The sequence below is a fragment of the Chaetura pelagica genome, unplaced genomic scaffold (genome assembly GCF_000747805.2).
Source record: "Chaetura pelagica isolate M959 unplaced genomic scaffold, ChaPel_1.0 scaffold405, whole genome shotgun sequence".
Lineage (NCBI taxonomy): Eukaryota > Metazoa > Chordata > Aves > Apodiformes > Apodidae > Chaetura > Chaetura pelagica.
In genome coordinates, this window is record NW_009953489.1 from 3,978,637 (window position 1) to 3,990,266 (window position 11,630).

The 11,630-nt window shown below is 41.2% G+C and overlaps 1 protein-coding gene across 1 annotated transcript; it reads right to left on the reverse strand.

Moving 5' to 3' along the window:
• Positions 1 to 340: 340 nt before the first annotated feature.
• WDR5 (WD repeat domain 5) lies at positions 341 to 11,277 on the reverse strand. Its single transcript, XM_009998858.1, has 14 exons — positions 11,088 to 11,277; positions 10,166 to 10,274; positions 8,523 to 8,596; positions 7,514 to 7,603; positions 6,778 to 6,867; positions 6,264 to 6,347; positions 5,823 to 5,878; positions 5,633 to 5,679; positions 4,769 to 4,844; positions 3,376 to 3,409; positions 2,844 to 2,918; positions 2,466 to 2,553; positions 574 to 1,479; positions 341 to 543 (listed from the first exon to the last, which is right to left on the reverse strand). Exons 1-13 carry the CDS (start codon positions 11,166 to 11,168, stop codon positions 1,379 to 1,381), a joined length of 1,005 nt encoding a protein of 334 aa, XP_009997160.1. The 5' UTR covers positions 11,169 to 11,277; the 3' UTR covers positions 341 to 543; positions 574 to 1,378.
• Between the last annotated feature and the right edge of the window lie 353 nt (positions 11,278 to 11,630).

An 11,630-nucleotide genomic window follows, 5' to 3' on the forward strand; every position in this document is an offset into this window, starting at 1 on the left:
ATCAAGCACATGAGGTCAATAAACTGGAGATCAGCAGGATTCCTTTCCCCTTAGCTAAAAGTTTCTATGAGGGGTCACACTAATGTTACCTGTGTAGAGGACACCTCCAGTCCAACCTTCTTGCTTTCTTTAAACAATTTTTGGCTTGATTTATGCTCTTTTTTTCCCTCCACAACTGATGTAAAGCACCACACTGCTGCTCCTCCTCTTTTCTTCCTCCTCCCCTCCTCACTGAAAGCAGCAGCTACAGAAATACTTCCTTCCAAAGTTGCTTTTAAGGGAGGTTTCTTCAGACACAAGACACTTCACATCAGTACACTCTTAACCAAAAGCATACACATAAAATCCCACCTTTTTATTATGGCATATGGTACTTGTTTGGATGTGTAAATACCACATGGGTACGACAAAAAGGGAAAGAAATACCAATGCTGAAATAGATACAGAGTCATGCCATTACCAATACAGTTTCATACGATGGATTTTCAAGATACAAAAGTCTGGGGTTTTTTTCTTGTTACACTGAAATAATTCTACAGTGGCCTGTTGTTGTCCCATCATAACTGACAACACTGTGAGCTTGCTTTGTAACCAGGAGGAGAAAAAGAAATTAAAATATGCTGAGAACAACTACAAGCAGGATTCATTTTAATGGTTAACAGAACTGTAACTTTGCTCTAGAACAGCATCTATTAAACACACGTAACAAGAGGGAAGCAACTATACAGAAGGTAAGAGGAGATTTCACCACAGGAGTCAAGTCAGGGGCAGGAAGAGGGAAGTCTGGAACTGCATGGTTTTATTTGGTCAAAAAGTTTGAACTGAGTGTTTAAAATGAAGCACCCTGAAAGATGCAGTACTCCTATTTAAAACACAGAAACTTCTCAAAGAGACTAGAACCTACATTCTGGAAAAAAAAAAAAAACAATAAAAAAATTAGACATTTTTTTAAAAATTACACACATCTCTAGGCTTGTGACTTCACTTACTGTTACAAAGTAGACTGGCAGCTCTTCCTTAAGCAGCAACAGTGCCCAGAAGTAATGCCACCATAAAGTACAGTATCTTTGGGGTGTCCAATACATGACTGACACTTCTAACATGATGTCAGAGCGATCCATTTGTCTGCCAAAACCTTAGGCAAGAAAAGGAAACACTGCACCTTTTTTGTTTTTTCCACCACGCTGCCCAGTTCTAGCAAAGAGCCAGGATGTTTTCTTTAGGCCAAGACTAAGAGAAACCACTTGATAAAATACTCTTCAGGTTTCCTGCCAAACTGGATTTAGTATTCTCATGTGGTTTAATTTTTTTATATTTTTTTTAAAAAAAACAACAACAACATTTTTCCTGACAAGTCTCTAAAGTGATACTGGAACATTTAACAGTCACTCTTCCACAGTTTAATTGTTTTGTCATTTTCTAGTGCTGCTGATGCAATGATGTTTTCTGTTGGGTGACAAGCTGTTGAGATGACAACATCTAAGCAAAAAGAAAAAGACAGACATGTATCATTATTTACAGCAGTGAAATCTGGTTCACAGCACACATTTCTGAAAATGAATACATATTGCAACTGCATTTCAAAGCAGCATAGCCCCCCAATATCGGCTCACGACATTGAGTTACCAGTTCCTTGGAGCAGAATTACAAACTCATTATTCATAAATATTTTCCAACTATGGCTTCCCTGTGAGAGGGAATACTAGCAAAAAAGAATTAAGTAGTTGGGAAGTGTTTGACAGGCCTCAAAATGAGAGAAATGTCCAGGTTCAAGCCCTTGCTTACTTCACAGACAAAACTCCTGCCACATGATGTCAGACAGCTCATAAAAACCCAGGTCAGGTTGTTGTTTTTATTTCCACATTAGGTATTTCCAACATTCTGTTCAATGCTTAGATAGCACTTCAGAGCCTTGTCCTAGCCTGGAAATGAAAACCTGCTGCCAATGCTCACTTAACAGGCCCAATCAACAGCCCTGCAGAGGAACAACCATGTTTAGATTTCACAACACAGCTCCTTTGAATCAGCAGGGTGAAAGCACTGCTCTCTCAGGAGATGCAGGCTGAAGTATGACACCAGGTGACACCTCAATCCATGCTCAGCTCTTCAAGAATAGGCCTATGCACACATCAGTCCTTGTCCTTTCAAGAGGTGCAGCTTTGGAAGGTGTAAATAGGCAATTAGGAGTCACTTGAATATCTCAACCAGTTCTGAACTCAAGGAAATCTCTTCTGTAAGCTGATGTCAAAAGTTCTCACAGTAAAAGCATAAACACTTGTGTTGCCCATTAAAACATTTCATCAAAAAGAACCAAGTTCTAGGATTCAATAAAGCTCCAGGCAGTCAAGAATTTATGGGTCTGACAGTCAGAACTAAACACCTGAGAGAAAATGCTCAAGGTAAGCCCTCATTACAAGCTGACACAAGCAACATCCCTTCAATAAAACCCAAATCCTCTTCCACACCTGTGTGTCCTTGTAATTTCTGTACAATCTCTTTTGTCTGAAGGTTCCAAATATAAACCAGGTTGTCTTCTGAACCAGACACAATCCACTGGAGGGCAGAGAAAAAAAAAAAAAAAAAAAAAAAAACAGTTATTTTCACCTTTCTTCTCATCTATCTGTACCTGCTATGGAATGCAATGGGACAGGGCCACCAAGAGACACAGACACCAGAGGTGCTCAGAGGGGCTCTCCCAGGACACCCTCTTCCCCCACTGCACAGTGACACCTGCAAACCAGCACCCACCAAAGGAGGTTTCCACCCCCAAATTCTTGTTCCTTCTACAGAGAGAAGCAGCAAAACCCCACACATCAGTAAAAACATCTCAAATCAACACTAACCTTTCCACCAGTAACAGAGAAATTTGCAAATATGCAGTACTTCTCATTTTTGTGTCCTGTGTATGTCTTCAGGCACTGGAAGTGAAGAGCCACAAGACATTAATAGAGCTGGGGGGTAGTTGTTGCTCAACAAGGACAAACTCTCTTGGCAGAACAGACTAAATATATCTGCCTGTGTTTCCCACCCTGCCAGCTTATCTAGAGGATGCAGAGGGCATCTCTGGCCTAGAACTTTAAACAATTTTGAGAGGGGGGAAAAAAAATTGCCTTGAATTTGTCACTACCAGAGAAATGGAGCAACAGCAACTTAGTTTTCATGAAGAGAAAAATACAGACATACAGCTTCAATGTCTCAGAGCTATGCAGGAGCCCAATCACCTTTTTGGTTTTTTTTCAGAGGCACCTTCAGTCTTTTAAGGGTACTGACACTTTTTGCCTACAGTATCCATAAAGCGTTAAGCAAGTTTAAAAAGAACACACGAAATCCAGATTTTCATATTAAGTCTACACAATCAGACAGGATTGTTTTTACCTTTCCTTTGCTGTAGTCCCAAAGTTTAAGAGTGCTAGAAAACAACAAAAAAATAAAGATTTTAGTTCTTGGGGTTTTTTCACCTGACAATTTCCTAGCAGCAGAAAAAGTTTCTCCATACCAGAGTTCTTAAAGTCTACATGGATCACTTGAGTTTGGCTTCAGAATACAGCTTTAGTTAACCCCAAAGTATCAATTTTACTGCCATGTCATTCATGTTGTCCTCCATAAAAAAGGGTATATTTAAGTATTTTCCCACACCTGTAAGTTTCTTTATAAATAACGACCAAACAACTAGGGAAACAATGGGCTGACTGACAAGCAACAGTGAGAAAGGATAAGGTGGGTTGGCAGACACTTCCCAATTCCCAGTTCCCCCAGACAATCCACACAGATTTCACTAGACATCATCTTTCTCAGGGCAAGAAACTCACCAGACTCAGACCTTACAAACTCTGCCCTTTACTCCAGCTGCTTTAAAAGAAAATCCTACTGAAAGTAAATACAGATCGAAATGCACAAAACACTGCCCTCATTTTTTAACTCAGTCCTGAACCAGGGTGTTTCAGGGAAGGGAACACTGAGGATGCCTCAGCCCACTCAAGCCAGTGCAGAGCAAAGTAACAACCACACTGCTGAGCACAATTTGGACATGAAGTGAGTCACTTATTTCAGACAAGCACTGGGCTCTTCCATAGACTAAGCAAGACCCAGGTACGTCCAGATACAGACCATCTCTACTGCCAGAGCTTGCAAGATAGTCCCTTTTCTCTTCCCAGGGAGCCTAACCTGGGTTTTCTCTGTTTTTCATTGACTATTTGAAAAGGGCAAGCAACAATCTATAGTAAATTTTGCACAAAGATGCTCAGACAGGGAGGCCATCAACCTCACAGCCTAAGAAAAGAAGGTCTCAGGAAAGCAACAGCATCATTACCCTCTGTGGAGACAAAAGATCAGCTAATCCCTTTTAAGTAACTCCATGGAATTTCTCCAGGTGAATCACCCCCAACACAACCAGCCCCCCCGCACTGCTTTCATGCCTTACACACAAGGTTATTTATATACTGCAGCCTTTTATAGGCTACATTTTCTGTTTCTGGATGTTACAAAAGAATCCTATGATTAATGCAAGGAAATGCTGAGGTTTTGAAAGGTACAAGAAAGAATAAATAGGCGTTGCAGTCACTGAGCACTGCCAAGACTTTATAAAGGGCCAAGTCCTGCCTGTGCCATTAGCAAAGCACAACAAGTTGCAGGCTTTTAAACTCTTGAAACTATGTGTAAACTCGTGGAGTTCCACTACTATGACATCTAAACAGCAGCAAAATAATCTTATCTGATAATCAAGCACTTCAAAGCCTGTGAGATTTTATTATTTTTTTTAAATACCTACTTGTCCAAAGTTGCAGCTAGGATGTATTTGCCATTTGGGGAGAATTTCACAAATGACACAGGAGGGTTATCATCATCTACAGTGAAAATAAAAGTCACATTAAACAGTGCACAGTTGTGTTGTCTCATTGACAGAGTTTCTTCCAACAATGATTTGTTTGCAATTTTTTCACAGAAACAAAGATCTCAGTTTTGTCACCCTTTGGTACTTCAAAGAAAAACAAAGGTGTGAGAAAGGTGATTGTTTTCAGTAACTTAAGAAAAGGAAATTAAGCATTTTACTTACAAACATTTTAAATGGCCCTTTGTAACTGGGCTTCCCTTCCATGCACCAACACTTATCAGAGAAAGGCGGTATCTCTGCCTTTTAAAAACCATTATATTATAACAGATGCCATGGATTTGCAGTGCCATGTGACTTGTCTATATAATGCTTTATTAGAATATGAAGGACTAGAGAACATATGCCCAACAAGTGGTTTCCTTTTATTAGCCATGTTCACAAGATGCCTCCTGCATCTGACAATAAAACCAGGCAGCTCGTGCAGTCACAGACTTCTTGTTTTCATCCCATCCAACAGCCCAAACCACTCTGTCCTTACAGCTTTGGACTGCTGAACAGCAAGGTAGAAAGCTTTGAAAAACCCATTTGTCCATCCACACTATCTAAAGCTTTAGCAAATTTCCATTCACTTGAGATGATAGCTCCTCTTGCTGCAATAGACAGGATGACAACAGAGTACTAACAGAATGGTAGGGAAATTGTAAAATAGAGCTTAAGAAAGTCACTCTTAAGGATGCAGAAAATCTATGCCACAACTTAACAGCAAAGAACAGAGCACAAGAAAGAAGTATTCCTACTTACCAATCAGTGTTTTCAAGCACTGGCCTGATGCTGTATCCCAGATTCGACTATTAAAAGCAAACAAGAGTAATTAGTATTGGTTTTGAAGTCTTTGTTGATTTTAACAATATATGCTTTTTTTAAAAAGTCTTTTTTTGTAACACAAAAACCTTGGCTTGAACACTGCCACAGACAAGAAATAACCACTTACCAGAGTCCATCATAACTACTTGACACTATCAGGGATCCATCACGATTAAAATGCACCTGTAATATTACAGAAGGGAAAAAAATATCTTTACTGACCAAATTTTTAAGTCCCATTGAAAGCAGTTCTGCCATTACTGACACTGCAATGCACGTGGATAGAAGCAGAAAGTCAACATGACAGACAAACAACAGCCACAAGTACAAATGGGTGACATGATAACAACCAAGCCCCTTTCCCCCCAGTTTGTCTGGCATGACTATAAAGAGGGATGGGCATAAACTACAGCTGGTTATTTAAGAATCAGAGAGTGGAATATACGTTTCTTCAGAAGCTAAGAACACAAGAACAGAGAGAGACTCTGTTCAGAAAGAAAGTGAGAGCATGAAGTTCTGCTGAACAAAATCAGCATGTCAGTGTGTTCATTTATCAGAAGGGACTTACAGCTGAAACTGGGTCAGAATGAGCAGGCAACGTCTTGAGGCACTTCCCTGTTTTCACATCCCATATCCTCACGCTTTCATCAAACTGAAGATTGAAGAAATGCACAAGGTGGTTTAATGATGCACCTATTTGAGGCATGGAAGGTGTTACAGCTGGACTAGGTGTGCTACAGCTTGCCTAAGAGCATGGGGCTTCCTCCAGCTGCATCAGAAAGTGCAGGACAAGCACCACAGAGGGTAAAAATAACAGTTAAGTTGTATATTAAATTCAGTATCACTCTAGCTATAAATTGTACGACATTGATACTGCTTGTAGAAATCCTTTGCCATTCTAATAATAAATTCTTTGCTACACTCATCATAATACAATTAAAGCTTTATTTTCTTAAGGTAACTATATGTAGTGCCACCACTATTCTGCCAAAGAACCCTAAAGGAACCTGCCTGACCCTTGAGTGTGGGGTGACAGGGGTGTGCAGCACCTGCTTTGCAGAAACAAAAGAAAAATCACTTACTGATCCAGAAACGATGAGGTTTGACTGAGGGTTGAAGTTGCAGCAGAAAACGTAGTTACTGTGCCCTTTCAATGTCTTTAAGCACTTACCCTGAAATAAGAGTGAGCAGAGTTAAATATGCAGCATCCTTCAGCTATACAAGCATGCAGATAAGCTGCACTGAAGTTAATCACTGTGCAACACAAAGAAACCATCTCCAGCCCCAGATTTGGATGAGCAGAGGATCAGCTGCAGCAAAACAGGAAGGAAAAAACCCACATTTTTATTAACTGCAGCCAAGGTGCAAACCTTCTGGGAGAAGCCTCAGGAAAACCAAGCAGTTCAACATACCTCATCAAAATTCAACCAAATTATCCAGTTCTCATTGCAATTACAGAAGAGGAAGGGGGAAGAAAAGCAAAAATAAGTGAAGCTATGATAAGAAGTTACAAAAAGGTTTAATCTGGGAGGCTGCTTTCAGCTCTGCCATCATAAGGCTGAAGCACTCTCAGAAGATAACCACTCACAGTACTCATAAGCATCCCCCTTTCCAAAAGCATTTAGCATAACTCATCCTCATATCCCATTCAACCAGCAGCCCATTTTAAGCAGGAAAGCACGAGTATTACCCAAAGAGGAGCCAGTGCTTAAACCTCTGCCTTCTCTCATCACAGCACATCAAGGCTGTCTCTCAGAGGAACATGAACTAAGATGCCAATGCTGGGGAGAAGGAAGGTAAATGAGTTTCTGTCCTTACCGAGCTTACATCCCATATTTTGAGAGTTTTATCATCGGAGGCAGAGACAAGAAGGTTAGAATCTGATGACCAAGCAACATCAGAGATACCCTAAAACAAGGAAAACAATTCTCTTCTCAGCTGTTTATTCATTGACACAGGAAAACAGAAAAACCAAACTTTATATTCATAGCTGAAGTTTGACTGAAAACTCAGCATGGAGAGTTGGGAACTCATTTACTTGACTGGGTTAAGAGCTCCTTTGACAGCTGTTCATTTTAAGCTGAGATACATATTCCAAAAACATCAATAACTTGTTCACATAGCTCTTACTGTGGCCACCAACACCCTTTCTTGGAATTCATAAACAGTATGTTATATAAACTAATCTGAGTAAGTGGCTTCTCTTCATGACAAATGGCTTGCTCATTATGGTCCGAGTTCCCACAGGCTGCAGAAGAACAAGATTCTCCTGGTTTTCCATATGGTCAATCTTCCTTTTTGCCTAAGAAACTTCAGCATGTAAGAAACTTTAGAAAACAAACCCAAAGGGTTTGGCAGTTTGTGTTTTCTTCAGAACTTTGCAGAATGAGTAAGTGTTGTGTTTGTGTAGGCAAACACTCAGAAAAATTCAGCCTCCTTAAAAGGCAAGTCATTCTGCTCCATGTACAAAGGAAAGATGGAACAGGACACAGTGTTACAGTTTACAGGGATTTTCACCCCAGAAGGCACTGGCCTGTACCTGAGGTTGGTGTTCCTGAAATGGAGGGACTCAAGAGAAAAAGCCAGGCAGTGTGCATGTTATCATCACCCTGCACTTCACCCATATTTCCATCCTGGCCTGGTAATACTTCAACAATTCCAGTCCCAGGCTGTTGTGCACATAAACAAAGAAGCACATCACGAGTCTGAAGAACAAGCTTTCTGCACAAGTCAAACTAAGAATGGAAATTTCTGGATGAGGAAAAGAAAGTAAAATTCCTTACAAGTAACTTCATATTCAAGTGCACAGTAATCTCCTCATACTTACCAGTTTATGGCCAGATATTGTCTTTTCAAACTTGCCATCATATGCTCCCCAAATTTTAATGAGTTTGTCTGCAGCTGGAAAAGAATGTGCCAGTTAAGAGATTAACAGTACTAACAGGCACAGCCACCCCTTTCAGGTGGAAATAAATACATTGACTGTGTCTCTGCAAACACTGGGTTGTTCTCCCTCCCCAGGCAGACGCAAGTGCTGAGGTAAGAACTAACTGGTAAAGAACAGTTTTGTACAGGCCAAGTTGCAGCAGCTGAGATTACATAAACCTCCTGGAATGCACCCAGTCTCCAGCAGCTTTATTTTCTCTGATGACAACTTGGGTTTCTACTTTTGTTTTAGACTGCCAGGGGTAAAAGTAGCACCCATTCCACAGGAATGCTGAAAGGCTTTTGCCCAAAAAGAACAAAAATTACACATAAGCTGGACTGAATTAACACCAGCAAAACCTCAAATGTATTATCCACATTCACTTGCAAAACACACCAAAGAAGGCTGATTTTTGCCAGAGGTAGAGCTTGGAAAACCTGGGTGGGGGAACCTTCCTGAAAACACTTGAAATTAAAATGATTTATATATAGTACACTGCAGTGGTCTTATTAAGACTATCTGCAGTTAAACCAAAGATCTAAGCCATTCCCTTGTCTGCAAGATGTTGGACCAGCCCTCACTATCATGTTCAACGATGTTCTTAGGGATCCCCTCTGAGGGTCACACAAACACATCTCCAAAGGAAAGCTGACAAGCAATGTTGACTGTCAAAAAAGCTTAGGAAATACCAAAACTGACAGGAAGAAGACTGGATCTACTACATAAGAGAGTAAGTAGTGAAACTCTATTTTTAATAACCTTCTGCACATTTCACTGGGGTAATCAAAGGCTCTGACTTTATTAAACACCACAGGCACCCAGGACAGAAGCACGTGGCCAGTCCTCCACACCATTCTCAACAGTCCAGTCTGGTACTGCAAAGCTACCTTCCTTACTTCCCAGAGCCAAGTTTTTGCCTGCAGATACTGTACACAAAATTTAATTTGAACATTTAAGCTATGTCTTTAGCAACAGTGACAGGACGAGGGGCAACGGGCACAAGCTGGAATGTGGGAAGTTCCACTTAAATATGAGGAAAAACTTATTTACAGTGATGGTGACAGAGCCCTGGGACAGGCTGCCCAGGGAGGTTGTGGAGTCCCCTTCTCTGGAATTATTCAAGACCCACCTGGATGCAGTCCTGAGTAATGTGCTTTAGCAGAGAAGTTGGACTAGATGATCTCTAGAGGTCCCTTCCAACTTGGACAACTCTGTGATTCCATGAACACAGAAAAGCACAAGGGTTTCCTTTGCACAGAGAAAGAATCCTGTGTTTGTCCTTGCCCATCTGCTCAGCAAAGGAAGCTGAACAGGTGAGGACTCTCCAACTCGGTAACAGAGAGAAGATCCAGTGTTCAAAGCAACAGAACTTAACCTGCTTTAAGCTTTTTAACTCAGACTGAGAGCTTTGGTATTGGTGCTTTTAAGAAAAGCCACAACACTACATCCCTCCTCCATCTTAGGAAAGTAACACTAAAGACAGGCAGTTCTCCAAGGGCCACATTTGCATGTTTTAGATGAGATAAAAAGAAAGCAATACTTACAGGAGCTGGCTAGCCACTCTCCATTAGGACTAAACTTTACTGATGAGACTGCTTTTGTATGTCCTGCTAACGTGAACTTTAGAGCATAGTTTGGTTTTACTGGTGCAGGCTGTAAGAAAAATAGACATGAATGAGTTGAAGAAATTCCCAATTCAGTATTTCAGTGACAAGCTCTGTATCAGGGCAATACACAGTAACAGACTGCATGCATGTTCACCAAATTAGAGATTCCAGCCTTCACATTTTTCCCTCCCTCTCCAAATTAAAAAAAACAACCACAAATCAAACCAAACCCCCTTGCTGCCTGGGCTCAGCAGTACCTCACTGCTGCATGCACAACACCAGCTCACCCTTGATAGGAATTTCATCCAATCCAGTCACAAGCAAGTGTAATCCAACATTCCAACCATTAAGTGCACGGTAGCTCACAATACTGCTCTTGGTATTGATCTGTGTAGGGCTTTCAAGTGTTTGCAGTTTTCATCCTTAGCATGAATTAAATCACAAGCCAATTCCTTGTTGAAGGTTTCAGATAGTACCATCTTGTTTGAGCATCTGCAGGCTTCAAGAAACCTGCATAACTGCTTCCTCACTTTGCAACTAACAGTCCTGGATTCACCAGTTCTCTAGTCACCTCTAGGCATTCTAAGGATACAAACAACCTGCCTTTGAATGCTCAGAGTGACCAGAACAATTTCCTTAGCAAGTACTTCCACTCAACAAAAAAAACACCCAACACTAGCACAACAAAAGAGGCTGCACTCCATCCCCTTTTCCCATCAAACCCTCAGCACCCAAGACAACTGCAGGAGCAGAGAAGTTGTTAATCTGTGCAGAACTCAATTAATTCTGTTTGCCTGTTGAATATGCAGGTAGTTGCCATGTGTATTTACATGGATATTGTTCGGAGCCCTGGACACACCTTGCTCTGATTGGTTGAGGAGGAAGGAGTAGATTGTGTTTTGGTGGATTCTGCATCTGGCTTCTTTTCTTCTGTTGCCATGGTTCTGAAGCTGGCAAATGAGGCTTATGGTGCTTGAAGGGGAGAATGAATGTGCTGCTTGAAAAGGCAGCCCTTGCCACAGAGAGGAGTACCCAGCTGAAATGAAAACCTGCAAGAAAAACCCAAAATATTCCCATTAGCTGTCAAAAAGCAGCCAGAAGAATGAGATGTGCTTAACTGCAGGTCAGCAGAAACCTGGATGAAAACCCACACTCTTGTCTCTGCTCAGCCACACAGCAGAATTTCAGGCCTCCAAGACCTACTAACGTCCAAGCCCAAGCACACCAAGCTGTGACCTTTTATTTGGAAAGCTTTTTTTCCTACTCTGCCCCATTCCAAACAGAAACAAAGCTGAAGAGCTGTTAGGTGTGGCAGGGTTTCCAGATCACATCCCCCAAAACGCTTCTCACAAGTACTCAGCACACACCAAGCACAACAGCTTGTGCAAGAGGTGGAAGGTAA